The sequence below is a fragment of the Exserohilum turcica genome, assembly GCF_000359705.1.
Source record: "Exserohilum turcica Et28A unplaced genomic scaffold SETTUscaffold_10, whole genome shotgun sequence".
NCBI classification, from domain to species: Eukaryota; Fungi; Ascomycota; class Dothideomycetes; order Pleosporales; family Pleosporaceae; genus Exserohilum; species Exserohilum turcicum.
This window is the reverse complement of record NW_007359915.1, coordinates 1010661-1037305: the sequence shown is the minus strand read 5'-3', so window position 1 is coordinate 1037305 and position 26645 is coordinate 1010661. Positions and strand designations below refer to the sequence as shown.

At 53.9% G+C, this 26645-nt stretch overlaps 12 protein-coding genes across 12 annotated transcripts; 6 read left to right on the top strand and 6 right to left on the bottom strand.

The window, feature by feature from the left end:
- Positions 1–744: 744 nt before the first annotated feature.
- On the bottom strand, positions 745–2083 carry SETTUDRAFT_125197 (uncharacterized protein; the record flags this gene model as incomplete). The annotated part of the gene is made up of 2 exons (XM_008023403.1): positions 745–962; positions 1040–2083. The coding sequence occupies 2 exons, from the start codon at positions 2081–2083 to the stop codon at positions 804–806; spliced, it is 1203 nt and encodes a 400-aa protein (XP_008021594.1). The 3' UTR covers positions 745–803.
- A 165-nt stretch (positions 2084–2248) lies between these two features.
- Positions 2249–4107, bottom strand: SETTUDRAFT_166782 (glycoside hydrolase family 76 protein). Its single transcript, XM_008023402.1, has 3 exons — positions 3803–4107; positions 3053–3756; positions 2249–2997 (listed from the first exon to the last, which is right to left on the bottom strand). The coding sequence occupies exons 1-3, from the start codon at positions 3891–3893 to the stop codon at positions 2443–2445; spliced, it is 1350 nt and encodes a 449-aa protein (XP_008021593.1). The 5' UTR covers positions 3894–4107; the 3' UTR covers positions 2249–2442.
- Positions 4108–5234: 1127 nt separating this feature from the next.
- Positions 5235–6352, top strand: SETTUDRAFT_166781 (uncharacterized protein). The gene is made up of 3 exons (XM_008023401.1): positions 5235–5413; positions 5662–5893; positions 5948–6352. The coding sequence occupies exons 1-3, from the start codon at positions 5306–5308 to the stop codon at positions 5965–5967; spliced, it is 360 nt and encodes a 119-aa protein (XP_008021592.1). The 5' UTR covers positions 5235–5305; the 3' UTR covers positions 5968–6352.
- Positions 6353–6958: 606 nt separating this feature from the next.
- Positions 6959–10004, top strand: SETTUDRAFT_166779 (uncharacterized protein). Its single transcript, XM_008023400.1, has 3 exons — positions 6959–8649; positions 8703–9471; positions 9520–10004. Exons 1-3 carry the CDS (start codon positions 7055–7057, stop codon positions 9811–9813), a joined length of 2658 nt encoding a protein of 885 aa, XP_008021591.1. The 5' UTR covers positions 6959–7054; the 3' UTR covers positions 9814–10004.
- A 760-nt stretch (positions 10005–10764) lies between these two features.
- Positions 10765–11381, bottom strand: SETTUDRAFT_166778 (uncharacterized protein). Its single transcript, XM_008023399.1, has one exon. The coding sequence runs from the start codon at positions 11035–11037 to the stop codon at positions 10855–10857; it is 183 nt and encodes a 60-aa protein (XP_008021590.1). The 5' UTR covers positions 11038–11381; the 3' UTR covers positions 10765–10854.
- A 135-nt stretch (positions 11382–11516) lies between these two features.
- Positions 11517–12092, top strand: SETTUDRAFT_158375 (uncharacterized protein; the record flags this gene model as incomplete). Its single annotated transcript, XM_008023398.1, has 1 exon — positions 11517–12092. The coding sequence occupies one exon, from the start codon at positions 11517–11519 to the stop codon at positions 12090–12092; it is 576 nt and encodes a 191-aa protein (XP_008021589.1).
- A 346-nt stretch (positions 12093–12438) lies between these two features.
- Positions 12439–13059, bottom strand: SETTUDRAFT_101323 (uncharacterized protein; the record flags this gene model as incomplete). Its single annotated transcript, XM_008023397.1, has 1 exon — positions 12439–13059. The coding sequence occupies one exon, from the start codon at positions 13057–13059 to the stop codon at positions 12439–12441; it is 621 nt and encodes a 206-aa protein (XP_008021588.1).
- A 355-nt stretch (positions 13060–13414) lies between these two features.
- On the top strand, positions 13415–14728 carry SETTUDRAFT_24983 (uncharacterized protein; the record flags this gene model as incomplete). The annotated part of the gene is made up of 8 exons (XM_008023033.1): positions 13415–13447; positions 13510–13573; positions 13626–13685; positions 13763–13861; positions 13914–14107; positions 14176–14187; positions 14245–14562; positions 14627–14728. The coding sequence occupies 8 exons, from the start codon at positions 13415–13417 to the stop codon at positions 14726–14728; spliced, it is 882 nt and encodes a 293-aa protein (XP_008021224.1).
- A 356-nt stretch (positions 14729–15084) lies between these two features.
- Positions 15085–16608, bottom strand: SETTUDRAFT_101740 (uncharacterized protein; the record flags this gene model as incomplete). Its single annotated transcript, XM_008023396.1, has 2 exons — positions 15085–15395; positions 15525–16608. The coding sequence occupies 2 exons, from the start codon at positions 16606–16608 to the stop codon at positions 15085–15087; spliced, it is 1395 nt and encodes a 464-aa protein (XP_008021587.1).
- Positions 16609–17978: 1370 nt separating this feature from the next.
- SETTUDRAFT_125179 (uncharacterized protein) lies at positions 17979–19940 on the top strand (the record flags this gene model as incomplete). The annotated part of the gene is made up of 3 exons (XM_008023395.1): positions 17979–19136; positions 19188–19407; positions 19466–19940. 3 exons carry the CDS (start codon positions 17979–17981, stop codon positions 19735–19737), a joined length of 1650 nt encoding a protein of 549 aa, XP_008021586.1. The 3' UTR covers positions 19738–19940.
- A 1687-nt stretch (positions 19941–21627) lies between these two features.
- Positions 21628–23931, top strand: SETTUDRAFT_125177 (uncharacterized protein). The gene is made up of 2 exons (XM_008023394.1): positions 21628–22322; positions 22384–23931. Exons 1-2 carry the CDS (start codon positions 21721–21723, stop codon positions 23834–23836), a joined length of 2055 nt encoding a protein of 684 aa, XP_008021585.1. The 5' UTR covers positions 21628–21720; the 3' UTR covers positions 23837–23931.
- A 42-nt stretch (positions 23932–23973) lies between these two features.
- SETTUDRAFT_166774 (uncharacterized protein) lies at positions 23974–25159 on the bottom strand. Its single transcript, XM_008023393.1, has 3 exons — positions 24794–25159; positions 24361–24743; positions 23974–24301 (listed from the first exon to the last, which is right to left on the bottom strand). Exons 1-3 carry the CDS (start codon positions 25118–25120, stop codon positions 24244–24246), a joined length of 768 nt encoding a protein of 255 aa, XP_008021584.1. The 5' UTR covers positions 25121–25159; the 3' UTR covers positions 23974–24243.
- Between the last annotated feature and the right edge of the window lie 1486 nt (positions 25160–26645).

The following is a 26645-nucleotide window of genomic DNA, read 5'->3' as shown; positions in this document are numbered from 1 at the left end:
AGAAGGTGGCGAGCAAGACAGCGACGAGAGCAGTGAAGAAGGGCAAGGGCAAGGAGAATCAGCTATTCACCCTCCCGACACCATCCCAGACCCAGACTCCGAAACGCACTGCGAAATCGACAGCGATACAGAAAGCTCATGGAAAATAAATCGGTGATATCAAGTAAAAACGACATGCTTCACCGTGGGAAACAGTCCCGAGATACACATAGTCAGTATCAGTCAATTCGTTAATCAACAGGCTGATTGAAAGCGTATGACCTGACCAGTGACTTGTTGTGCTAGGCAAGAACAAATAGAATGTTCGCACGAGAATTCGTACAAGTACTTCTTTGCTGAGTAAACTGTCGTCCAGAGTAGAAGTGCAGCCTGAACTCCAGATACTGGTTTCTTATCAGCAGGCTGTAGTCGCCGCGACAGTCCTTGTAAGTATGTATGTGGACCTAAGCTAGAGTATAGCGGTTCTTAGTAACTATAATAGTAAGCACCAGCACCAGCACCAGCACCAGCAGTAGTAGTGGTAGTGGTAGTAGCACCATCTCTCAGCGCATCGTAATGCCTCAATAAAAATGCAAAAAATACCTCACCACAGGAATCCGTTTGCTACTGCACTATTATCAACGCACCAAGGGTCATGGTAAGAGGTACTGTAGTAAAGCAAAAAATCAAAAAAAAAGGCGCACTACTTACTACCTACATGAAGCCTGTGCACCAAAACGCCAATTCCATCCGAGTTTGAGTTTGGCGAATCAGAACTGCCGTGTATTTTTGTCAATTCAAACTATATATTAGATGCATGACATCTACTTGACAAACGTATTCACAGGCAAGCGATAAACATCGATAGTCCAGTAAGGGCGGCGCGTACCCTCCCATTGGTCGCTGCCGTGCAGACCCGCCGGGACGTTGATATCCTCCCACTCAGTGTCGAAGCCTGCGTCGTACAGATCCATTTCAGCAACCTTGTAGATGGAAAAATTGTGGGTTAGCTCATATTTCGTGTGCGCCATGTGGTTCAAAGGATGGGATGAGAAGATACCTTTGTGTAAACGTCGTAGCAAATCTGGCGATCGGCACCGAGACCATTGTACCAGCCGAATTTCCCGTCTTTGGCTAGCAGCGCAACCACGTAGTCTGAGAAGAAATCCTTGAGCGCCTTGTAGTCCTCGGCAAACGTGTCGTAGTAGATTGCGTCGAGCACGACGCCTTGCTCTACTAGCTTGGGAAGCACATCTTGCCACCTGCCCTCGTGGATCTTGACATTGGGCTTGTCGTACCAGCCCTGCTCGCGGAGCCGCTGGTGCACCTGGGGATGCGCTTCGATAATGTGGTGCTCGGCGGGGTCGTGCGTCAGGATGGCTGTGTCAACGATGCCCATGCCGTGGCCTACGTTCATAGTACGCAGGCCGGGCTTGGGAATCAGCGTCTCGGCGTGGCGCTGCATGATTTGCGTTTCCCAGTCCATCATGACTGCGTTGTCGCTCTCGTCGAGGAGGATGCCGGGCTTGTATCTCAATTGACTCTTGAGGTAGGCCTGGTTGTCCAGCGATACGTCATCAAGGACCTTTTCATCGACAGTTTGCTCGACGGGTTTGGCGTCTTCCTCGGATATTTTTTGCTTCTTGGCCGCTGGCTGCTCCTCGCGTGTCTCATCCTCTTCGGCCTCGTCTTCGGCCTCGCCGCTGTTGTCAACCAGACCAAGCGCTTCCATTCGCGCAAACAGCATCTCTGCCTGAACACCGGCTGTGACCATCATGTCGTAAATCTTCTTCTGGCCTAGACGGAGCGCAATGCATCCTGGGGTTTCATCCTCCTTGTTGAGATCGTTCCAGATGGCGCCGTTTTGAAGTAGCAGTTCTACCGTTTGAATCGCTTCTTCTCCCGCCTCTTTTCCATCCTCGGCCTTTCCGCATGATGCAATTGCTGCGTGTAGTGGAGAGGTTTTGACGTCTGCTGTTGGGTCCATGACCTTGGCTGAGCCATCTTTGAGCAGGACGTTCAACGCCGTCACATCGTGGCGCTCCGCTGCGGAAATGATGCGCTTGGCGAGTAGGATATCCTCTTCTGTTGCTTGTTCGGCCATTTTGGTGTGATTGAGGTCTCGATGAATTGTGGGGTTTGAACTTTTTAGCCAGGCACGTGCAAGGGTTACGATAAGATAAGTAAGCGAACACTAGTGCTTCACTGTCATTGCCTGTTCAGGCAAGGTTTTCTGACAGTCTCGCTTTTGCAACCTCCAACTTGACTTGAACAATATGGTGTTTATTATATGGATGAATACACTACAGAACCTGGCTCGCACGCCAAAACACCAAAAGACATGTAGAAAGAATAGCACGGCGAAAACCAAACACACCATGTACTAATCTCGGGGGAAAAATGTACTTTACCATGATGCAGCGACCACATCGCTAATATACAAACGCAGATGGGTATGGAGCTCTACGAAACCATCCACCAAGCACCGACAAGAATAGTAACTAGGACGAGCACGGTCAGAATACCAGCACCAGCGCGGTCTCCAGTAGTGACGGTATCAAAGACGATGGGAGCGTCGCTCGCAGTGTTTCCGGCATTGGGATTGCTCTTGGAGATACCGCCCTTCTTCTCTGTGACAGGGCCTTCCTTGGTGGGGTACAGCAATGACTGGATGACCTCCAATGCAGACATTTCTTCACCAACACCAAAGCTTCCATCGTTGGCACCGCCGTCAATCCATCGAAGACCGCAAGACGTCTGGTTAACACCTCCGATACACTGCTTGGCAGCAGCTTGGGCAGAAGCCTGGAGCAAGGGGTCGAGCTGCGGGCGGGTCCAAGGAGCAACGGCAGCCGTGTATGCCATGAAGCGAGAGAGATAGGCCTTGAAGGAACGCTGGTCAACATCGCACTTGCCGTTGTTTTCGCAGGCTACTTCAGTCATGACATTGTCCTGGAAGAAGACGCCGATTCCACTGATGACGCCCTGAAGACGCGTCTTCCATATGTCGCTCTGAGTCTGTGTGTTGTTAGCATGATGTCTCGACGAGTGCGGGGCGTCTGCTGGCACATACCGCATTCCACATGGCGGCAGCACCCGACATGTATATACCAGCATTGTAGGTCCATTGAATATGGTTGATAGAGGTGCAGTTTTGGGTATCGTCGGTTCCGTCGTAGAAATGGTAATCAGGGCTCATGAGGCCAATAGCACGCTCCCACTCCCAAACCTTCTCAGCCCAGTCGGCGTAAGTTTGGTTTCCGAGGTACTTGTAGAGTCGTGAGGCGATGTTGAAGAAGCAGCCGTTGGAAATGGTGTTTTTGTAGTTGTAACCGTTGTTGAAGGTATAAATCTGCCATCGCAACCCTCCGCCGCAGGTAGACGTGTCCCAGCGCTTGTACTGGGTGTTGAAGACGGCCTGGGCTAGTTCCAGCCAGGAGGGTTGGCCATCAGGAAGATCGGGCAGCTTGTTCTCGGCAGCAGACAGCGCAGCCATTCCCCAAAAGGCCTGGTCGTCGTTTCCGAGGGTCCTGGACTGGTTCGAAGGCATAAAGGTGCCGTCGTCTCCCATCTGATGCTGCAGGGCCTGGGTGGTAATGCCGTTGTACGTTTCGTCGCCAGTGTAGTACCAGTAGTCAATGAAGGCGTTGAACATGGCACCGCATTCCCACCAGTAGTAGGGATCTGGAAGGTTACCGGCGACATCACCTGGGCGGTCACCCGTGTAGTAGGACCGCATGTTGAGGGCGAGCGCCTTGGCAGCCGCCTTGATGGAGTCTGGGCAGGTTAGTGGTGGCCAGTAGCAGGCGAGAGACAGTCGCACCTGGCGAGTTGATGTCGAGCTCGACGGCGCCGACGCCAGCGAGCAGAAGACTCGAGGCCCCGAGGGCGCCGAGGGCGGATGGAAACTTCATGTCAAGAGCTCAAAAGTCAAAAGCGACCTTGTGTCGCCGTGGGCGGGCGGACGCAGCCGGGGGGTTCAAGCGCCAGGCTTGGGATTGAGTAATACGCAGCAGAGGCAGGGCCGGGAACGTGGGGCAGGGCAGAAGAAGGGCGTTGAAGTTTGTTGAAGGCGAAAGTGGAACGAGTGGACGGTCAGACAGAGCAAGCGCGCAACGGCCAGGGGCGGGCTCGGAGGGCAGGGCGCGAGGAACAGCAGGCGGGCTGGCGAAAGTAGAGACGTGTGATTGAGCGAGTGTGTTCAGAGAGCAAAAGACGGCGACAAGAAGATCAAAGCCCAAACGGTGGTTAATGCTGGAGAGTCTCCTGAACGAGCGACGGATAGCGCAAGACAGGGTAGCCGCGCGGCTTGGCACACGGGCACACGGGGAAACAGGGCCTCTGGCCTCTGCCCGCGTCGCCTCGGCCGGCCGTGATAGGCTGGCCGCCCGTTGCACGTTGCAATGCACGCTTTGTTCTACTACACAGCGCGTCTCGGAGCGGCGGCGGGAGCAGCAAAGCAAACCATGGCCGCCGCCGTGAGACTGGCCTGGCGAAGAAGCTTCTCAAGCTTTGCCTAGGCGCCTGCCCATCATCTCTGGGCTAAAAAAAGGAAGGCCTCGTCATAGCTCAGCCGTACTTGTCGCCAGCCGGTAGGGCCGCGCCCGAACCCTTCTCACGCATCGTATTGGCCCTGCCCTGCCCTGCCCGGCCCTGCCCTGCCCTGCCCGGCCCTGCCCTGCCACTGCCACTGCCCTCAGGCCGGCCAGCTCTGCGACGCAACCAAGGCACGCCCACGTGAAACGCCCGCAGGCATGCACGGGCGGCGGCCTTGTGGTTTTATTTATTTTTTCCGTGCGCTTTTGCTGCGCTGCGAAGGATTCTGGCGGCTGGCGGCTGGCGACTGACGCTGCGAGGCATACGCACACGCTGATAGCCGCGGCCTCTTTGTCGCTCCGCTCAGTCCTGGCGCCGGCATTGGCAAGAGGCTGGGCGGGCCATCTGGGTCACGTGACGGTGGCGCAGCAGACAGCGTTGCGTAAAGCTCAACGGATGCCGTCACCAGTGTACCGCATATTTATCCTCGAGTGCACTGGACGCTCGCAGCAAAATCCCATCTGTACGCTCGTAGCCGCGATTCCCGGAGCTCGTGTTGTGCGCCAAGCCAGCATCACGGCATACCCAGCCTCAGCGCTTTTCAAACGAGACTGACACATCGGCTCGGGCTGAGTCTTGGTCGTCCCTACCCTACGCACCCTCATCTCCCCCAGACCACACCACCCTACCACACCACCCTTCACCCTCCCACCCACCACCTCGTCGTCCCTCTGAATCCCCCCAACAGCAGCACCCTACTCAACTGCTCTGCCGCATTCCATTACCAGCCATGGCCAACCGCGAGGAGCCCCCGTATGACCCTTACATTCCCAGCGGCGGCGCCGCCGGCCAGCAGGGCGGCCAGAACGGCAACCACCGCACTGCGGCACTTCAAGCTGTACGTCGTCATCTTCCCCATGCATGCTGCGAGAAAAACAAAGCGATGCAGCCTAGGCTGCCCGCGTCGCTGTCTCGCACGCCGACAAGATGGCGTCGCTAGCCCAGGCAGCGATGCGACAGCGGCAGCGGCAGCGCCGGGCTGCGCTTTTGGCCAGCGGGCCAACTGCTCTGCACATGGGCGAGTTGCGCAGCTCCAGCATGTGTTACAGTTTGGTGTGTGACGTGATGAGCTAACGTGCAGGCCAGGAAATCGACAGCACCGTTGGCATCATGCGAGACAACATCAACAAGGTGTCTGAGCGTGGAGCTCGTCTAGACTCGCTGCAGGACAAGACGGACAACCTTGCCGTGTCTGCCCAAGGCTTCCGAAGGGGCGCCAACCGCGTGCGCAAGCAGATGTGGTGGAAGGACATGAAGATGCGCATATGCCTCGTGGTGGGCATCATCATCCTGCTCGTTGTCATTATTGTCCCTTCCGGTAAGCTCTGCTCGGCAACGCTCCGTGTGCCGCCTCGTGCTAACTCGCCTGCAGTCATTGCCACGAAGAAATAAACAAAAAAAATCACTCCCTTACACGAGATACCACGAACTATACACATTAATAATGGCGCGGATGAGGGAGATGACGGAGCCACTGGAGAGGGAGGCGAGTGGCTACGAGTTGCACCATGACCAACGACATTAGTCTCTGTAAGATCTGTCTTCACACGGCGAATAGGGAGCGATGGGATGGGACGTCTTGTCTTTGTTTGCACTTGCACGGTCGTGCCGGACGCCTGGAAAGCACTCTTTTGCACGGAACGAACTGCTTCTGTTACGATGCCTGATGGGCGCAATTCCGCGCATGATCGCCTGCTGCGCAAATGGAGTTTTTCTTTTATTCTGGATAGCTGTCTTCTTGTCCATAGCCCAATTGCTCATTGACCTGGATTCCCCGGCCCCCGCGCAGTGCAATCTGTCTGTCTGTCTGTCTGTCTGTCTGTCTGTCTGTCTGTCTGTCTCTGGGTTTCAGCGGCTGCACGTGATGGTGCCATGTATAACGAGTATCCAAAGACCCGCAGGGCGACTCGAGTTAGCCTGGCGGCCGAACCACGACAGAACCAAGTGCCTTGCAAGGCCAGCGTGTGCGTGGATGGATGTGTGGGTGTGGCCTGCATGCAGTGCTGACACGGCCAATGGCCATGACGCCCGCCCCTCTCTGCTCTGCTGTGCCTGATGGATGCCGGCGACCCATGCCCCACAACACGATGCGGTTGACGAAGAGCAGCAACCAGCAGCCGCCGCCGCCGCCGCCATCGCCCGTACCTGGCACGCCCCATCGCGATGCAAGAGTCGTCGACTCGCGACTCGCAACCCGCCGGCAGTGGACGGGGGGGGAGAGGCGCAGCAGGCGCGCAGGCCGGCAGTGATTGGGCAGCGATGGGCGCGGGCGAGGGGCGCTAGCATGGGCCTGGTCTGGGGAAAGTCTGCGTGTGCGATAACGGCACCAGAGATTTTGTTCGTTGCTCGGCGTCATCATCTGGCTGGGTCCCGCTTCCTCTCCACCGCCCAGTCACGGCAAGGTGTAGTCAATTGTTGTCGAATTGAGTCGCCGGCCAGGGCCTGAGTCGCCTCTGCTTCTTGGGAGCCATCAGTCACCATGCAGAGCATTGTACGAGCCGGCCGTGTGGCTGCACGATCCTCGCTCCGCGTCCTCGCTCCCCACGCACGACGAGCCCTTCCGCGAGCTCTCGTCGCGAGCTCCACGCCCGCCCGCCTGTACTCGTCGTCCAAGGATGGCCGCAACTCGTCCATCTACGCCGCCTTCCTCAACCTGCTGGCCAGCTCCAGCTCCCGCCGCGAAGTCGACCAGTATCTGGGGCAGTTCCGCTCCGTCTCACCACACCAATTCGCCGTCGTCAAGGTCGGCGGTGCCATTCTCACCGACCATCTCGAGGAGCTCTGCTTTGCTCTGCAGCAGCTGCATGCAATTGGCCTGTACCCCATCATCGTCCATGGCGCCGGCCCCCAGATGAACCAGCTGCTGCTCGAGGGAGGCGTCGAGCCAGACTTTATTGATGGCATACGTGTCACGGACAAGAAGACGCTGGGCATTGCCCGCAAGCTTTTCCTCGAGGCCAACATGGACCTGGTCATGACCCTCAAGAGGGATTGGGGCGTCCCTGCCCGGCCCATCACGGCCGGTGCGCTGCAGGCCGACTATCTGGACAAGGACAAGTGGAAGTACGTTGGCAACATTACCAACGTCAACCGGAGGCAGATCATGGATGCTCTGGAGAACAAGGAGCTTCCCATCCTATGCTCCATGGGCGAGACGCTGGATGGCCAGATTCTCAACATCAACGCCGACGTCGCTGCCGCAGCATTGGCGCGCGAGTTCCAGCCCCTCAAGGTCATCTACCTCTCGGAAAAGGGAGGCTTGTTCAACGCCGAGTCCAAACTCATTCCTCACATCAACCTCGAGGGCGAGTACGACACCTACATGAAGCAGTCGTGGGTTAAGTACGGCACGAAGCTCAAGATTGTAGAGGCAAAGAAGCTCCTCGATGGCCTTCCGCGCACTTCGAGTGTAGCGATTACGCACCCTTCGAACCTTGGAAAGGAGCTCTTCACCCACACGGGAAGTGGAACTCTAATCCGCAACGGCGGCAGCGTCAAGGAAATTAGTAAGTTTGAGGACTTGGACGTTTCAGCCCTGGCCCAAGGCATCACAAAGAGCCGGGGAGCTGAGGCAAGCGATGCTGTCAACCGATACATCCAGAACCTAAAGAACCGTCCATTCGAGGTCTTTCACGATGATTCCATGGGTGTGGTTGCCGTCGTGTACCCACCTACTGCAGAGGGAGAGTTTGCTCAGCTCTCTCACTTCAGCATGACCAAGGATGCATTCTTGAACAACCTCAACGACCTGGTATTCCAGCGCATGAAGCAAAAGTACCCCAAGCTTTACTGGATCGTTGATGACCAGTCACAAAACTACGTCAAGTGGCATCTGGAGAAGACTGATGGCTTCCTCCGTCGTGACAAGGAAATCTTCTGCTGGTGGGGAGCTGCCGAGTCTTCGGAAATCTTCTCGCTCCTCGAGAGCTACCAGAAGCAGGGCCGTAGCATGTTGAAGGACAGCTTGGACGCCCAGTTCCGGAGGGCAGCCGACTTTGTAGCAAGCCTGAAGCAAGGCCAACAGACTCGCGCCTTCACCACCATGGCTGGTTCGTCTGCGAGGCCTACTCTGAGGTACGTAAAAGAAGTAACCCTGTCGATTTCAATTGCTGACTTGGCATCTCCAGGCAAAACAGATCTGCGCCTGCTTCAGCCCGAGGCTTCTCCACTACTGCAAAGCGCTCATTGGAGACCACCAACCCCAACCCTCCGTATGGCATCAAGCACAAGAGCAGGGATTACCCCGCCAAGGTCGCTTTGATTGGTGCGCGAGGCTACACAGGTCAGGCCCTGATTGAGTTGTTTAACAAGCACCCCAATATGGACTTGCGCCATGTATCATCACGCGAGCTTGCTGGCAAGAAGCTAGAGGGCTACACCAAGCGACAGATCACCTATGAGAACCTCTCAGCTGAAGATGTCAAGAAGATGGCCGAGAACGGAGAGGTAGACTGCTGGGTCATGGCTCTTCCCAACGGTGTTTGCAAGCCATTCGTTGATGCAATCAATGAGAGCGGCAAAGACCCGGTCATTGTAGATCTAAGTGCTGACTACCGATTTGACAACACTTGGACCTATGGACTACCAGAAATCGTCAACCGCTCAGACATCTCAGACGCTAAGCGGATAGCAAACCCTGGATGCTATGCCACAGCTGCTCAGCTTGGTATTGCCCCTCTCCTTGAGTTCATCGGCGGTCAACCTACCGTCTTTGGTGTTTCTGGCTACTCTGGAGCAGGCACCAAGCCCAGCCCCAAGAACGACGTCAAGAACCTCGAGAACAATCTCATTCCGTACAGCTTGACCGACCACATTCACGAGAAGGAAATCTCACGGCAACTGGGCATCGATGTTGCCTTTATTCCTCACGTTGCTGTTTGGTTCCAGGGTATCCACGTAAGTTTCGTCTCGTCTGACACATGACAATGCTGACGTGTTTTGCAGCACACAATTTCCATTCCGCTCAACCGCACCATGACGTCTCGTGACATCCGAAACTTGTACCAGGACCGCTATGCTGGTGAGAAGCTGGTCAAGATTGTCGGAGAGTCACCGCTCGTCAAGAACATTTCCGGCAAGCACGGCGTCGAAATTGGTGGTTTCGCAGTCCACAGCTCTGGAAAGCGTGTTGTTGTGAACGCCACCATTGACAATTTGCTCAAGGGTGCCGCAACCCAGTGCTTGCAGAACATGAACCTTGCACTCGGATACGGCGAATACGAAGGTATTCCCTACTAGGCGTCGGATCCTTTCAGAAAAATGGTCTTTCATTGAGTATGAACAAGGGGATTGGGGAAACAAAGTAGGGGCTGTTCCGGGAAGGGGGGCATAGTAGTTCAAAAAAAAAAGGAAAATATGAATTACAATGGCGCATCACAAATGTACTAGACAGGTTTCTTGGTTGGACTTGTAGATATATCCAATTCCACGTGTATTCAACACAATGCTTATAGTATAGGCCTGGACATGTGTTTTTTTTGTTTTTGACCTGTTCCACTTTGAAGAAAAGAGAAGCACTGCTTCGTGATACTGGTGGCAGTACATAGGTGGTGGTGATAACTCTGCTAACATGCACCTACGTAGATGAGCCTAGCCATGAATGTTGTTGCTGTGCACGTCATCAGACAGGGGGGGTAAACATGCACAAGCTGCAAGCTGCTCAAGAAAACAAAATTCCAGGCCAAAACTGTCCTAGTAAAAGACACACACACACACACACACACACACGGAGGCGTCGCACGCTGGACGCCTGATTTCCACCACAAGCACGTGTGTGTCTGTGTAATGTCCCACAGCACCACCAAAAAAAAGGCGATATGTTTTCCAAGTTTGGAAGATTCTTACCTCTTCTAGAAACAGTGCATTTCCGAATAGACGATAAAAAAACGGGGTTATACTGAAGGAAATAGCATGAGGCGATGCAGGTGGGAGATGGATATGTCACGTGCAGTCGTCGATCGACGCCGAAGGAGTCACACAGCCGCCATGTGTGTGTGTGTGCTCTAGTTTGACGATTCCGGTCAGCAGCTACAACGAACGTTTATTGAGAAAATGCAGTACACTTATTCCCCATGTATGTATGTATGTGTGCATGGAAATCATGAATGAATTTTTTTCCCCACAAGCTTTGAGGATTTGAGGAGGACTACGCGGGAAAATGTGCCAAGTAGTGGATTTGGGGGGGAAGGGACTTTGCCTAGTTGGCTGGCCGGACAACCCACCACGACTCTGATATATCCTACATCACGCACACACTACTACTCAGAGACTATCAACAGCCTAGAAATGATGTTTTAGGTAATGCAGATCGATGAGGAGACTTGGTAAAATGTTGGAAAACCTCCTTTTGGAACGGATACCATAGCCATAGGCCCCATATGGTGAAGGAGCAGCCGGCGACGACGACGTTGGCAGACAGACAGCTCCAGAACCCGATGCATCCAACGGTCTAAGCCTCCCCATTGGTCTCATGGGCTTCAAACCCGCCTCACTCCATGTGTTGGATGCTCACTACAACTTTGATGTAGAAGCACACTGGCACTCCGGTTTCCCAAAGTGGAAGTGCCTAAAAAGTGCTCTGGGCCCCTCCAAGTCATGCACTCTTGGACTCCAATGGACAATTCCAGTGTCTCCGGCCTAGCTGTGAGCTCTAGAGTCGATTGCGATATTTTGATAAGGCAACCGAGAGGAATAGTGGTGGATGCAGAGCCCGGGGTGTGTCAGGTGTGATTGGTCTTGGCGTGCTGAGCTTGCACACTTATACCTCGCACCGCCCACCTCCCACATTATCCCTCCTTTCTCCCCTCCCCTCTCTACACACTCTGCACACAAAACCTCTTCTCAAGGCTCGGAATAGCCTCAAGGTTCTTCCTAGACCATAGAGTAACACTTCCAACTCCTTTTTTTATATTAGATGCTGGTGGCTGGCCCGAGCTATCACCATGCCGTCGTCGTCACCAACGCCATCAGTCCAACCAGTTCCAGGTCATCCATTGCATTGGGAGAAACATCATGGCTACCGTCAGACAATGTACCATGATAAAGCCGGGATTCGGATTGCGGAATCTCGTCGTCGCTCCGGGGTTGCCGGCAAGGTCGAGCCATCAACGCAGCCTTATGTCGACTTCGTCCTTTATCCAGTGGAACACACCCAGTACTCTTCCAAAAATTGCTCACAAGACGTCTCGTATCATGCCGCACCAAAAACAAGGGCAGCAGCATCTTACTCGAGACCGCACGTGACTTCTGCCAAGCATTCGTCCATTAATAGACCAGAGCCAGCGATCATCCATGCGGCTACGGAGCAAAGCAGGACACTGTCTGGTGGAGAAACGACACCATTTCAGCTCTCTGGAGAGCCGACACCTCCTCCAACACCCCGAGTTGCCCGTTTGTCGACACCAGAGCTTGCTGAACTCATTGAAGCGCCCTTTTGCGAATGCGGTGTCGAGAGGCAGATTGTCAGGTGCTGTAAGACATGCAGCAAGGAAGCTGATCTTTGGTCTACGCAACGATGAGAATTTTCATATCGCAATCGAGTATGTTTCTTCGGGCAATGCTTCATACACTGGGGTTGTGTTCTGGTTCTCCGGTCTGGCTACTTGACAATTCAAGTTCACCTCTTGAGTAAGGAGTTAGAGGCCTTGGTTGGTTGGGCGTACTGTTTCCTCTCATCTTCATTTCCTTGCAAGGGTTGTCGGTCTTTTCCAGATGCTATATTTTCGGCTATTACGAGGCGTTCGGTGCATGGATCTGTCGTTCCAGATGTAGCAATATGCTGCATGTGCTTGTTGACTTATCCCGAAACCAGTTTATAGTATTAAACCGTATATTTTGATCCTGGTAGATCCAATTTTGAGCGGCTTATTCTTGAGGTCGTTCGCTTTCGACAACAAAATATTTGCCTGCCTTTCGCTCGGCTGAGCCCAGCACATCCCATTCTTCAACTTCCTTTGCGTTGACAGGCGTAGTGTCTCGCTGTAAGCGTTTATGATGACGTCCTACAACCTTCTCTTTGCTCAATGCATCCTTGAGCGTCTCTAATGTGATCTTTTGCTCCTCTTCTGCAGCTGCAGTCTCATCACGTATAGCCCGCAGAGGTTTTACACCAGTGGTGTCCACCTCCTGTATCTTGCCCACAAAATGTAGTTGCGCTGCCAGTGTGTCTAGCATCTTCTTCTCTTGTTCTGGTGTCTCTGGCGGTGGAAGGGCCGATAATCGCAGTAGGTGGTGGAGCTGTTGCGAGGTGACTTGCGGGGCGTCGGGAGCGCGTGTCTTTGGTGGGAGGAGGGACTCGACCGACCAGGTGGGCTCTGCAAGAAGTTGTTCTAACTCGTCGGGATGGATGCCGACATTCTTTTGTGGCTGTTGAGGCTCTTCGGACCCCTTGTCTAGTCGAAAGGGGGACTGTGTAAACGACCGTATTTGCAGATAGTGTATCGGCCTGCAAAGCTTCACAGTCGCAAACGCGCGGCGGCACGCCATGGTTGTTCTGAACCCGCACGAAGGTTTTTGCGATAAGCTTGCGGGATTATTCCGGATAGATGAGGTTTTGCAGTAGTCCAATTGATTCTATCGGCGGCCCCAGTTGGATGGTGAGGCTGAGGCGAAACGTGAGTGGTGCCGTCGTAAAGGTGGGAGGTTGAGGCAATGCACTAGCGCGGCGGGGGTCGGGCATGGGCCAACGTAGGCATGGGTCGTCATCGCTCGTTGAAACAGCAAGCGCAGCCACCACCTGTCTACAACCCAGTTTCAACACCTACATCTGCCTACACAGTTTCTTCTTGCATACACATCTTCTCGTACACTCAAGCATTCGCATACCGCGTGTCTAGCAAACATGGCAGGCGACCCAAGAGCATTGATGCGACAGGTGGGGCCTCCCCTCTGGGCTCAGCCACCAAGCAGATAACTGATATTGAGGTGACCCATTAGGCAGAAACATCACTGCAGAAGGCGTCTGGAGGCTTTAGTTTCTTTGGAGGAAAGCAAGACAAGTGTAAGGCTCTGCGGATAGCATATGAGTACCGGAATACTGATGCACGTGACAGACGAGGCAGCTGCAGAGCAGTTCATCGCCGCAGCAAATGCGTTCCGGATGCAAAAGATGGGTAGGATGCAGAAGCCCCAACAACACGGAACAGAACATGACCTATGTCAGTTGTCTTGAAATACTAACTGGTTCTAGGCAAGGAGGCCGGTGAGGCCTTTGAGAAAGCAGCATCAGTTCAACGCCAACACCTGAACGAGCCGGATGACGAGGCAAACACTCTTACAGATGCCTTTAGTATGGGCCACCAAAATCTTGCCCTGGATCCGCATGACTAATTCAATGCCAGAGGCCTACCGAAAAGATGACCCGGAAGCAGCAGCAAGGTGTCTAGACAAGGCCATCGCACACTACTGCAGCAAGGGCAACTTCCGCCGTGCCGCCACTCACAAGCAGAACCTCGGCGAGCTCTACGAAGTCGAGCTCGGCGACAAAATGCGTGCAGCAGCAGCCTACGAAGAGGCCGCTGGCTGGTACGAAAGCGTAAGTCTCGATATATTTAGATGTTCCATCAAGCAACAGATAGGATTGTGAGGCTAACACGTGACTAGGACAATGCCGAAGTAATTACTACCCAAACATTACCTAACTTTTTGGCCAAAACTAACCCTCACTCTCAGGCACTTGCTAACAAGCTCTGGCTCAAAACGGCTGACCTTATCGCCTTGGAGGGCAAAGACTACTACAAGGCGATTGAGCTCTATGAGAAGGTGGCAAAGGCATCTATTGCTAACAACCTCATGCGCTGGTCGGTCAAGGAGTACCTCCTCAAAGCCGGTATCTGCCAGCTTTGCACAGGCGACCAGGTCGGTGTCAACGCTGCGCTTGAGCGATACAGGGAGCTCGACCCCAGCTTCCAGCAGCAGAGGGAGCATGCGCTGCTTGTTGATCTTGCGGCTGCCGTGCAGGATGGCGACCAGGAAATGTTTGCCGACAAGGTATGTGATGATGGCTATACTGTAGAGCAAGTGGAGGCAAAGCAAGTGCTGATACATGGTGCAGCTATTCCAATTCGACCAGCTGAGTAAGCTGGACAAGTGGAAGACTACGCTCCTTTTGCGGATCAAGAACACGATTGAGGAGGGTGGCGAGGACTTCTCGTAGAGCCGGGTCTTGGCATGTTCTGTTCTTTTTCCTGGTGTTTTGCTGTCGGGCTCGAGTACGTGGCATAGACCTATATCTCAACCAAACTTCCTCTGGATGCGAGCGTTCAGTGTGACGAGATCAATCGCTCGGCTTATCATAATCACGTTGACATGCTGTGGATATGCAATGTGATTTTCAACAGTGGTATTTATATGCTATATCAAAGTAATACGTGCGTAGTGTGAAGGAAGTGTTTCTACTCAAGACAAGGCTTTAATTGAAAAGGGGAAACATTTCGAAAAGATTGTCCAGTGCCGCGATGGCTATATGATCCGTTCGTCTGCTTAGTTCAAGATGGGTAGTGTCATGCATGCTTACAGCTCCATGTTGTCGACAAAAGGCTGAAGACGTTCCTTGAGATCATCAACATCAATCTCCTCACCCTGCCAGAAGATTTGCTCGCCATTGGCGGTCTTGGGTGGGATCAAGACGCTAGAAACGCCGTGGATGACACCATCGCTGGCAACACCGTCGCTTACAGTGACGTGCGCGAAACCATTGATTCGGATTTCGACAAAAGGTCCCCAGCTTCCAACATCGACTGAGAGGTACTTGTCTTTCAACAGGGTAGCAAGGTCGTAGTGGTAGCGAGATGGGTGGGCATCGCCATCCTCGTCGTCACACTCTTCGTCATCGTCGTCCTCGTCGTCATCTTCGTCGTCATCCTCATCCCACTCGCCATCATCGTCCCACTCGTCAGCACCATCATCCTTGTCGGCAGCGTAGTTCTTGTTAGCGCCATCCTTGTTGGCACCATCGAAAAAGGCGTCAGAGTAAAGGGTCTGGTCGACAACAATGTGGTACTCGAGAAGAGCCTTGAGGTACTTCTCACCGTACTTGGAGAAGAGGAAGGCGTTAGCACGATGGCCAAGCCTGGTGAAAGCAGAGTTGCTGGGTGCAAAGAAAGTACCGCCATTGTGGTCATACTCGGTACTGTTCATCAGGTCAAAGATGCCAGTCTTTTCGAGAGCAAGGTTGAGCGTGCTGAATTCGCCGGGGAGCAGGCTGATGATGGTGGCGACGTTGGGAGGAGGCACGAGGATGCTGCTGACACCGTGCACAACGCCGTTGGTGCCAAAGATGTTGACGGCTACAATGCGGCTGTAGAAGTTGATGGTAGGGCCCTTGAGTGAGACTTTGACAGTCAGACGCTGAGCATGTCCGAGGTTCTTGCTGGTTGTGTACAGCGTAGGGATGGTGTAGCTATGTAGAACACGACCAGCAGGGTAGAAGTCGTCAACGACATGGTATAGGAGGAGGTCCTTGAGGAATTCCTTCGAGGGCTGAGGGTGATGCTTGGGAATCTTCTCAAAGGCCTCATCTGTTGGTGCAAAGATGGTATAGTTGGCCGCAGTGCCATTGAGCAGTTCAACAATGTCATCGTACTCGTTGATCAGCTTGGCCAGCTTTGTTGTGTACTTGCTCTCGTTGATGAGCTCGTAGACTGTTCGGTTTGGAGGACCGCCGTGGTGAGGAGGACCGCCATGGTGAGGAGGGCCACCATGGTGGGGTGGGCCATCATGGGGTGGGCCATGGTGTGGGCCATGGGGCGGGCCGTGGTGAGGGCGATGATGATGCTCAAAGCCGTCGAACTGGGCGCTCTCTAACCACGCCTCGGCGTCGAAGCCAGCATTGTGGACTTTGTTGTATGCATCCTTTGCAGTGTCTTTGACCTTGCTGAATGCACTGTCAAGGACGCCCTGGGCGTTGTCCAGAACCTTCTGAGAATGGTCGGCAAGCTGCCTTCCCGACTTCTCAATGTTTGCAAATACATTGGGTTCAGTGATAACGAAAGCAGAGGCCAGGGGCAGAACGGGCACCACGCGTGAGAGCCGCATGTTGGCGGGACAATGGAGGTGATGAGAGTGGTAGACAGGTGCTGCTGGTTGGGGGGGGGGGGGGAGGCGAGGTACTGGTGTTCGGTCAATGACCCACGCTATGCGGAGCCGAGTAAGCAGCGGATGAGTTAATCGACTGCAATCAACTTGTTGGATGGGCGTGGAAAAAAACAAACAAGTAGTGGCTGTACTATCTGAGGCGCTGGTCCGCAACCGAAGCTGAACGAGGACAAAGGAGGTGTCCAAGGCGACGCAGGAGATAAGAGTACTTGAGGCGAGGCCGCGCAGTTGCTGCTAGGCTGCAGCAGAAACGAGGACGCGTCAGTCAGTGTTTCCCCGCGTTCCGCCATGTCAGTGTGGCGGGTAAGATGATTCGAAGACGGCCGGCGCTACGTCACGATACCCTTGCAGCTCGTCATTCTAAACGCCCCAGCGTATAGCAGCGCCTGTGTCGAGCAGCACCTCGAAGTAGCGCCTCGACTTGGCTGTGGCGAAGCAACTCGGTGGGGGCTTCATCTATACAAATCCGTGGTGCAACATGCACATGTGCATTCGAGGCCGCGGCCTGTGCCTGTGAAACAGCCATCACGTGATACCGCGCTCGAGTCGACCGCCTCCCTTTTCGGCCTAGCTGGCTAGGCTGGAGCGGATTTGCAGCTCTCATCCGATTTGCTCTCAACATCTGCTCCACGCCACACGTTCCGAGGAACCCGGCAACCGCTAGCTACATGCACATGTACAGACTCTTGGCTACGGATCAACGACAATCAAGTATCGCATGTTGATCTCATGGTTATTTGAAGGACTGACCTCGCAGCTATATTCTCTCCCTCTCTCTTCGCACACAGCAGATGCATTGCTGCTACGGCTGCAATCAACGCTTCATCTTGACGCACCGATCTACGCGGCAAGAAACTGTGACGTTATTTCCAACTCGTCACCATGCGTCAGCTTAACTGCGTCCTCTCACTGAGGCACAATTCCAGGCCTGTCACGCTTTCAGACTACCGCCTTCAAAATACCGCGTACCAGACATTGGGTCAAGCGCTACGACAAGTGGACCCCGGCAATAACGTTGTAATTGGCCATGAGGCCTTTTTTTAAAGCTGTGGTCAACAAAACAGGCTTTTTGACAAGCTTTGGTCAAGCTTTGCAAACACTTACGGAGGTGGAGGCATCCATTCCATGTCCACGTTCACTGGTGCAAACAGGCGGGTACGAACGGATGCATTGTGTCGTCATGCCTCTTCGTATCCTGACGTGTACCGCTCTCCATGTATTTCTACTATAATACCTCTGCTTGAATGATGCAAGATTTACAGCAAAACTAAACCCCTCGACACCCATTCCTCCCTCGACAGCCTCTGATCATGGCCGGACTCGCAAGACACGTTGACACGGATGAGCTCCTGAAGACGCTCAAGGACCACCCCATACACAAGGCTGGTGGACGTCATGCCGCCAATCGAGCAACTTCCCATGTCACGCCCTACTCGAGCCGGTACGCTGCTGGCACCGAGCTATCAAAATTCAAAATTCCGCATGATGGCGCACCCGCCGACGTTGTTCACCAGCTACTCAAGGACGAGCTTGACCTGGACGGACGACCAAGTCTAAACCTCGCCTCGTTTGTTGGCACCTTTATGGAGAAGGAGGCCGAGCAGCTCATGATTGAAAACCTGTCCAAGAACATGTCGGATGCCGACGAGTACCCAGCCATGATGGACATGCATGCCCGTTGTGTGTCGATTATTGCCAATATGTGGGGTGCGCAAAAGGGCGAAAAGGCCATTGGATCGGCTACCACGGGGTCCAGCGAGGCCATCCACCTCGGTGGGCTGGCTATGAAGCGCCGATGGCAAGAGAAGAGAATGGCAGAGGGCAAAGACACTTCCAAGCCCAACATCATCATGGGCGCCAATGCTCAGGTCGCGTTGGAGAAGTTTGCGAGGTATTTTGAAGTCGAGGCCCGCATTCTTCCTGTCAGCGAGGCATCCTCATACCGTCTTGACCCCAAGCTCGTCAAGGAGAATATCGACGAGAATACCATTGGTATCTTTGTCATTCTAGGCTCTACCTACACTGGACATTACGAGCCTGTCGAGGAGATTTCAAACATCTTGGATGAGTTTGAGAAGAAGACTGGCGTCGACATCCCGATTCATGTTGACGCAGCGTCAGGAGGCTTCATTGCGCCCTTTACCCATGCCAAGGCGGGCCAGAAGTGGAACTTTGAGTTGCCACGAGTCAAGTCGATAAACACCAGTGGTCACAAGTTTGGACTCGTGTATGCTGGTGTTGGGTGGATCATCTGGCGCGATGAGAGCTATCTACCCAAACACTTGGTGTTCGAATTGCACTATCTAGGTGGAACTGAAGAGTCGTATACACTCAACTTTTCCCGACCGGGTGCACAGGTCATTGCACAGTACTACAACTTGATTCATCTGGGCTTCACGGGATACCGCAGCATCATGGAGAACACTCTTGCAAATGCTCGTCTGTTGAGCAGAGCGTTGGAGCATACGGTAAGAATGCTTCTGCAGGCAGACCTCTGACAGTTGCTGATGTTAACATAGGGCTGGTACCGCTGCGTCAGCGATATTCACCGCAAAAAGGGAGACTTCAAGTACGAACCGGGCAAAGAGCAGTATGAAGAAGGGACGACGAGCGAAGCTTACAACGCCGGTCTGCCAGTCGTGGCATTTTGTCTTACCGACCAGTTCCACAAAGACTTTCCTCACGTCAAGCAAGAAGCCGTCAGCAACCTGATGCGTGCCAAGCAGTACATTATTCCCAGTAAGCAAAGCGCGGCTGGAGCTATTGAAGCAACCCCTTGACTAACCGCAAACAACAGACTATCCGCTGCCACCGAACGAAGAGAAGACGGAGATCCTTAGAGTAGTCGTCAGAGAGTCTCTGTCTTTGGACATGATCGACAGGCTGGTCACGGACATTTGCAGCGTAACCGAGATGCTCATGAAGACGGATGCCGTGGACCTGGCCGCGTTCCAGCCCGGATCGAGCCCGAGTGTCGAGAAGCAGCATGCGAGCAAGGGCCTCACGAAAGAGCACAAGCACAAGGCGCAGCGGTCGTCGGCGGATGGCGTGTACCGAACCGTGTGTTAGCGACGAAGATCCAGATCTACCGCTACTGCCGTATTTAGTGGACATGGTCGTCTTGATCTGCAAGGCGGCTAAGAAGCCGTTGCAGTGACGAGGCGGGGAGGGATAACCGGTATGCGGTAGTGGTAGACTTGTTTTGCAAATCGTCGGCAATGCGAGGTGTAAATCAGTGATGGCCGGCCCCGATCCAGTGGGTTGTCGGCGAGAAGGAAAAAAAAATGGAATATTTTTTTTTGGTTCACATGAATCAGGTTGCTGTCTACTGGCCCCATAGTAATGACATGTTGCTTCTTAAGCCAGGGCTGATAAGAATGCGCCAAGAAGGGCAGTATACTTGTCTGGGGTTGAAGAGTTTTGCTAGTCCAGGCAGAGTTTCAAACAGGAGGGGGTGAGGTGAGGTGTAGATTGACGTGGCGAAAGCATGTATGTAGATGTGTGACGCAGTGATGTGCAGGTAGGGTTTGGCTAGAGCCGATCAGGCAATTGCAGTGAATCGGGGAAGCGTGGCACGAGACCAACAGTTCTAGGCCAGCTGCAGCTGTGATATTTCAGGTGTCTCAGGGTCCGGTTTCAGGCTGGAGGCAAGGCGAGGAGGGAGGGTAGGAGGGTGGATGGGTGGATGGGTGGATGGGTGGATGGGTGTGAAGGCGAGGTGGTGTGCCTTGGTAGCTGCCCATGTTGCTCAGGGCCACTTTCCATGGTTTGCAGTCCTGTCTCGGAAATGGAAAGGGCGCCCCACTAGTGACGAGCAAGATTTGATGCAAGATAGATATCGTGCAGTGGTCGGAGAGGTTCCCACTTCCCCCCCCCCTCCTTCACCTCCGACCACGACCACGACGCCGCAAGCCGTATGACAGCCAGCAGCATGCGCAGCCACTTCTGTTGACTGCCGGTCATTCGATGCTCGCCCGTTTGCCGGAACACGACAGTGTTGTTGTGCAGCATATGGAGAGGGGCTTGCAAGAGACGTGGTACGGCATTATAGAGGATGCGTGCGTGGCAACGGGTAACGGGCAACTGGCAGCTGGTGACTGGCAGGCTTGGAAGAGATGGGTGTCGTGATGGGCAGCCAATTTGGGCGCGGTGCACGTGTGGGATGGCTGGATGGCTGGTGGTACCTTGCACACGATTTCGGCTCCAAATCGACGAGTATCGAGATCAGATCAGGACGGGGGGCGGCTGACTTGGGGCGGCGCTTGGGAGGGCGCCAGCATGGACGGGCAGCTGTGCAGCGGCAGGCGTCGAGTCATCGTGAAGAAACGTCGTGCGGCCTTACCGCAGGCGGGCTGGCGCGGGCATGGCAGGACTCGCGATCGCGCTGGTGCTCGATTGCAGCGCGACATCGCAGCGTCCATGGCGGAGGGCGGGCGGCGTCGAACGCTCGGCCCGGCCCAAGTCGCGCGCTCGCACGCTCAGCATTGCTCGCACTCGCCTCGCACTCGCTCGTTTGGCGACCCTGCAGCCAAAAGAGGGCCCAGCGGTGGCGGCGCGCTAAACCGGCTCCAAACGTCATAACACCCCCCCCCCCAATGAACCCCCCCAATGACCCCCCCTGGCCAGCGATGCTGCAGCATCACCAATCTCGACCGGATCTCCTCAGTGTCGACCACCTGCACCCCTTGCGGTGGGGTCTGCCCTGATATGGCCCTGGCTGACAGATGACATTTAGGCCTCTCTTTAGTGTCCAGCCGCCTCGTGCCCTAGAAATTTCGATGTGAAGCTCCATTGTCACCCTCCATCGGACCATGACGTCCTGAACCACGCACCCAGCCAGCCAGTCGTTTGTTTCTTCCTGTTCTCCCCCTCTGGCTTGCTGGCACCCGCCATGCCTCTGCGAGTCTCTCTCTCTCTCCGCCTCCTCCATGCTTCGTAACCTTGATGTTACGCCGTAGCTGTTCCTGGCCGCCGTGCAACACCTGCGACTTGTTCCTCTGCTCCTTTTGCTCGACCCGTGCCTTCAGCGCCTACAGCCCAGAGCCCCCGAGCATGTCCCCCCGGGTCCCTCGCATCCTCTTGTACATTCTGCGCCGCGATGTCCGCCTCTCTGACAATCCCGTCTTCTACTCGGCCTCGTTGCTTGCCAGCCGTCCGAGCTCAACTTCATCGTCGATGTCCGATCGGCGGCATCGCGATGATTCGCTGACTTCAGAGCACGGCCGCGCAACCTTCACCCACCTCTTGCCGGTATATATCTTCCCGGCCAACCAGATCGAAGTCTCGGGCTTTCTCTCTTCCCCATCCGACAAGTCGCCTTATCCCGAGGCGCGGAGCCAGCATGCCGGTGTCTGGCGAACAGGGCCTCACCGCGCAAAATTCATAGCCGACGGCGTTTGGAATCTCAAGACCAGGATTGCCGCTCTCAAGTGCGGGTCCGCCCTGCAACTGCGTGTCGGAAAAATTCCCGACGTGGTTTCTGATATTTTGAACTGGTACAGTCAAGACGACAATGACGGTGTAATCAGCGGCCTGTGGATCACGGGCGAGGATGCCACAGAGGAAAAGGGCGACGAGGCGAGCCTGAGAAAACTCGCCGAGCAGCACGGCGTAGAGTTCAAGGTCTGGGACGACGAGAAATACTACGTTGACGAGTAAGTAAATGCGCTGCAGACAATGACGTAAAGCTAGAGTAATTCTGCTAACTCAAAATAGCCGAGATCTGCCATACGACAACATTTCAAAGTTGCCCAACGTTTACACCACATACCGCAAGGGCTTGGAGCCACTGCGCAACCGGCCCAGAAATACCCTCCCCACCCCTGAGCAGCTGCCCCCGCTGCCCCCGAGCATACCGCCCCAAGCCCCGCCTTTTACCATCCCGTCGACACTCGACGGCTTGAAGAAGGCGCTACTCACTCCGCTGGAAAAGGATCCAACCTACACCCTCACATACCCACCGCAATGGCCGGCGGACGTTCAATCAGCGCACCCTTTTTCGGGCGGCGAGACGGCGGGCTTGGAGCGAATATCACACCTCATCACAACAGGCGCAATGAGCTCCTACAAATCGACGCGAAACGGCATGCTGGGCCTTGACTTTAGTACCAAACTTTCGGCCTACCTTGCGCAGGGTCATATCACAGCACGACAAGTCCACTGGTCCATGCTGGACTTTGAAGAAGGACGGGGACCAGGCGAAAAGGCCCAAGGCTACGGCAAAGGCGAAAACGAAGGCACGGCTGCTGTCCGCTTCGAGCTGCTGTGGCGAGACTACATGCGTCTTTGCATGCGAAAGTTCGGATACAAAATGTTCAGTCTTTACGGCATCCAGAGCTGCGAGCAAAAAGACGAAAAGGGTCCCCGCGAACACCGATGGAAATCACTCAAGAAATCATGGGGTGCAGGTGACGACCCTGCAAAAACACTAGAAGCCTTTCAACGCTTCCGTTCCGGCCGAACCGGGGTCGGTCTTATCGACGCATCCAACCGCGAGCTCTTTGTCACGGGCTACACGTCGAATCGCGCGCGGCAAAACGTCGCTTCGTTTCTGTCGTCGCACCTGAAAATCGACTGGCGCGTCGGCGCAGAGTGGTACGAATCCTTCCTCGTCGACTACGACACGGCGAGTAATTGGGGAAATTGGCAATACGTGGCGGGCGTCGGCAACGACCCACGACAGGGCCGAGTCTTTAATCCCGTCAAGCAGGCCCTCGACTACGACAAGCATGGCGAGTACATCAAAGCCTGGGTACCTGAACTTCGCGGCCTCAAATTGACGCGCTCCATGGGCCAGGGCAAGGAGGAAATCGACCAGCAGCGCCTCATGGGCTTGTATCAGGCGTGGAAACTGAGCGGTTGGGAAAAGTCCAACCTAGGCCTCAAAGGCATTGATTGGGTGGAGCACCCGCTTACTCGCATACAGTTTCAGGTTGGCCGTGGACGCGGCGGACAGGATGGACGGCCCAAACGTGGAGGGCCTGGTGGCGGTGCTGGTGCTGGTGCGGCTAACGGCGGTGGCGGCGGCGGCGGCGATATTCCCTGGCGTGGAAGAGGAGGAGGGGGTCGTGGGCAAGGAAATTATCATTCCAAGCGGAAATGCGACGAGCAAAAGTGGCCGAGAAAAGATGATGGACCTACCATTGTAAGTAGTGTGCAGCGGACTTGACGGTTGGAGAGGAGGAGCTGTTCCCCGAGGCGTGAAAGTGTCGTGTATGTAAATAGGCTTGTTGATTCCCCTTGTCGATATACGCTTTGCATTTTTGGCGTCGTCGCGTCGCATCGCATCGCATCGCATTGCATCGTGTGTAATTCATCCCCCAATTAACTCTTCAATCATAACATTGCTGTCTCTACTTCTCAACTACCTAAGACTGTCTTTTCCTTTCCACATATATCCCAAGGCAAAGCGACATTGCATAAAAGACGTTCGCTGTATTTCACTACATGGTCTCGCTACAACATTCCTGCATTCTATCATAGACGTCTTCTCCAAAAACGTAGCATCGCAATGCTCCAATCAGGTATATCCGCCCAGCGCAGAAGCCAACAGACACGTCAAACATGGCCACCGATTTATTGCGCTCGTTGGGCGCGCGCCTCAGCGGGCGTGGGTCCGGCCATGCGCTTGCTCCTACAAGGGGGCGTTAGTTATGTTGCGCGCGCGCTGAATTGTCGAGCTGATGTGCTTACATAAAGGACCTGCTGATGAAGGAGATGATGATCATCGGCATCCACGAGGGCATCTTAGAGAAACCATACGTCACGTAGCCGTAGGGCAATGCAAGGTTATAAGTCTGCATTGTGCCGTTGAACGGGTGGAAATGGCCCCAGTAAGGCTCAATCTTGAGGATCTCGTTGCCAATAATGAGCTCCTTGATTGTCTCGCTCGTCGTCGTCGTGCGGTTCAGCGTCGTGTAGCGCGCGACGGGAGTCTCGCCGGCAGGCTGCATCTCGAAGAAGTACAGCGACGGGGCGTGGATCGACCACGAATTCGCCAGAACGGGTTGCTCTTCGGAATCCAGGTATACAAATTTAGGCGCATTTGGCATTGCGGCAATGTACGGCAATGAGTCCTGGGTACACGTCAGCATCAGAAATGGTCCATGGCGACGCATATACGTACGTTCCATGCCTTGGTGACGTTCTCACAGAGGCCAAAGCAAGTGTTGTTGCCTCCAGTGGTGAATACCAAGACGTTTTGCGCATCCGTTGTCAGGACATCCTTCCACGTCTCCAGGGTCAGTGGGTGCTGAATAACCTCGATGGCCTCGACTTTGGCGCTCTCCGTGGCGGCAGCGGGGGCCGTCGAGATGGACGAGGATGCAGCAGCTACAGCAGCAGTCGCCTTGTTGAAGAAGCCCTTGACCCTTTCGAGAAGAGGGACTTGCGCCTCTTCGGCGACAGCAACAGAGAGCGCTGGGGCGAGGAGAAGGGCTGTTGAAACGCGCATTGTGGTGTTGAGGGAGACGTGTCGAATGGGAGAAGGAGAGAAGGCGGCAGCGGAGCGATTATGCCTGTCAGGTCAGGGTACTACAGTGACCGTGCGCCAGATGGTCATGGTCGCCAGTTGGACACCCCAACAACAACAATATAATTAAAAAGATGAGGCTGTATAGCCCCCACAAATCGTAATGAAATTGCGTAAAGCTAGGATTATACTATATATAGGCCTATAAAAGTTTTAGCTTATTTAGATTTTTTTTTAGAGGGCGTTATTAGTCAGTCTCGTCGACTACGCGGTATAACAGCTAGTGCACCTCTTGCGGCTCTTACTATAGCTAGAGCAACACTACTACGCTTTTAACGCTTTGTAGCTAGCTTATAAGGTTTTAAAGCTTTGCGCTTACCTTTTTAAGGCAATTATATAGCTTTTTTAGCGTCGCGGAGGCTTCTACAGCGCTCCTTTTTAGCTTGCTCTACAGCCCTCTACTTTCTACTCTCCTCCTAACCCTTCTCTTACTTAACACGCTTTATAGCTTTAATTTAAAGCTTATAATTATAATTTGCCTTCTTAATCTTAGCTTACTTAGCTTTTTAAAGCTTTTTAAGCTTAGCTTGTTATTATTATGCCTTCTAACAATCGCGGGATCGTTGTATACTCTTAGGCGACTATATTTTAGCTCTCCTATAGTAAACCTCGTCCTTATTAAGCTAGAGGGCGAATAACTGCTTTAGTTGCCTCTTCTTAATAGCTAGGGACTGCCTAAGGCCTCTAATCTCCTTATAAAGTATACTATTTTAAGCTAAGATGTAGTATAAGCTTTATTAAAGCTTCTTAACGTCTTTACTGCTCTAATCCTTCACCTTACGGTGTATAATTAATTTAAGCTTGAGCTAATCGTCTCTAGAGAGGACTGACTGGCTGCTTTTAGAATCTGAAGCCTCTTTGGCAAACCTCTTAAGTACAACGTCTAGGTTGGCTGGCTGTATACTGGTGGCTTTAAAAGACCTTTTAATAAGTTAAGGCCTGAATATAGAGGTCCAGGACCTCTAGAAGAGCGGGAAGAAGTCTCCTTTGGTTAAATTGAGCAACCTCTGGCTGTCCTGTAGGTATCTAGATAACTAAGTTAAGTAAGTGTTACACGGGGGTCGGCTATACTTCTCTGGTCTCGTTCCGGGTTAGGGCGAGTAGACTTAACTAGCCCCACCACAAAGTGCGCGCGACCACAAAGTGCGCGCGCGCCTTACAACCACCTCAACCTCAACGCGTCGTATCCCCACCACCATGGCTAATATTGAGGCTGCGCTTGCAGCTATTAATGCCCTAGGACCTGATGAGCCTTTTTCGTATACAGATATTGCAAAAAAATATAGTGTTGTTCGATCTACGCTTACCCGAAGACACCAAGGCCTACACACCTCACGCGCGATAGGTGGCCAAAAACGGCAGCTCCTCCACCCACAGCAGGAGCAGGCCCTAATCGCCTATATTAATCGACTAACAGATAGAGGCTTACCACCTACTCAGGCCAATG

Excerpts from the sequence above, each read along its gene's own strand:
- SETTUDRAFT_166782 (XM_008023402.1), bottom strand. The coding sequence starts at position 3,893 with ATGAAGTTTCCATCCGCCCTCGGCGCCCTCGGGGCCTCGAGTCTTCTG. Across the intron at positions 3,757-3,802 it reads GCTCGACATCAACTCGCCAG|ACTCCATCAAGGCGGCTGCC; the intron begins GTGCGACTGTCT and ends TAACCTGCCCAG. Across the intron at positions 2,998-3,052 it reads CTGCCGCCATGTGGAATGCG|ACTCAGAGCGACATATGGAA; the intron begins GTATGTGCCAGC and ends AACAACACACAG.
- SETTUDRAFT_166781 (XM_008023401.1), top strand. The coding sequence starts at position 5,306 with ATGGCCAACCGCGAGGAGCCCCCGTATGACCCTTACATTCCCAGCGGC. Across the intron at positions 5,414-5,661 it reads GCACTGCGGCACTTCAAGCT|GAAATCGACAGCACCGTTGG; the intron begins GTACGTCGTCAT and ends CGTGCAGGCCAG. Across the intron at positions 5,894-5,947 it reads TGTCATTATTGTCCCTTCCG|TCATTGCCACGAAGAAATAA; the intron begins GTAAGCTCTGCT and ends ACTCGCCTGCAG.
- SETTUDRAFT_166779 (XM_008023400.1), top strand. The coding sequence starts at position 7,055 with ATGCAGAGCATTGTACGAGCCGGCCGTGTGGCTGCACGATCCTCGCTC. Across the intron at positions 8,650-8,702 it reads TCTGCGAGGCCTACTCTGAG|GCAAAACAGATCTGCGCCTG; the intron begins GTACGTAAAAGA and ends TGGCATCTCCAG. Across the intron at positions 9,472-9,519 it reads TTTGGTTCCAGGGTATCCAC|CACACAATTTCCATTCCGCT; the intron begins GTAAGTTTCGTC and ends CGTGTTTTGCAG.
- SETTUDRAFT_166778 (XM_008023399.1), bottom strand. The coding sequence starts at position 11,037 with ATGGGGAGGCTTAGACCGTTGGATGCATCGGGTTCTGGAGCTGTCTGT.
- SETTUDRAFT_125177 (XM_008023394.1), top strand. The coding sequence starts at position 21,721 with ATGTCCCCCCGGGTCCCTCGCATCCTCTTGTACATTCTGCGCCGCGAT. Across the intron at positions 22,323-22,383 it reads GAGAAATACTACGTTGACGA|CCGAGATCTGCCATACGACA; the intron begins GTAAGTAAATGC and ends AACTCAAAATAG.
- SETTUDRAFT_166774 (XM_008023393.1), bottom strand. The coding sequence starts at position 25,120 with ATGCGCGTTTCAACAGCCCTTCTCCTCGCCCCAGCGCTCTCTGTTGCT. Across the intron at positions 24,744-24,793 it reads ACGTCACCAAGGCATGGAAC|GACTCATTGCCGTACATTGC; the intron begins GTACGTATATGC and ends ACGTGTACCCAG. Across the intron at positions 24,302-24,360 it reads TTCATCAGCAGGTCCTTTAT|GAGCAAGCGCATGGCCGGAC; the intron begins GTAAGCACATCA and ends GCCCCCTTGTAG.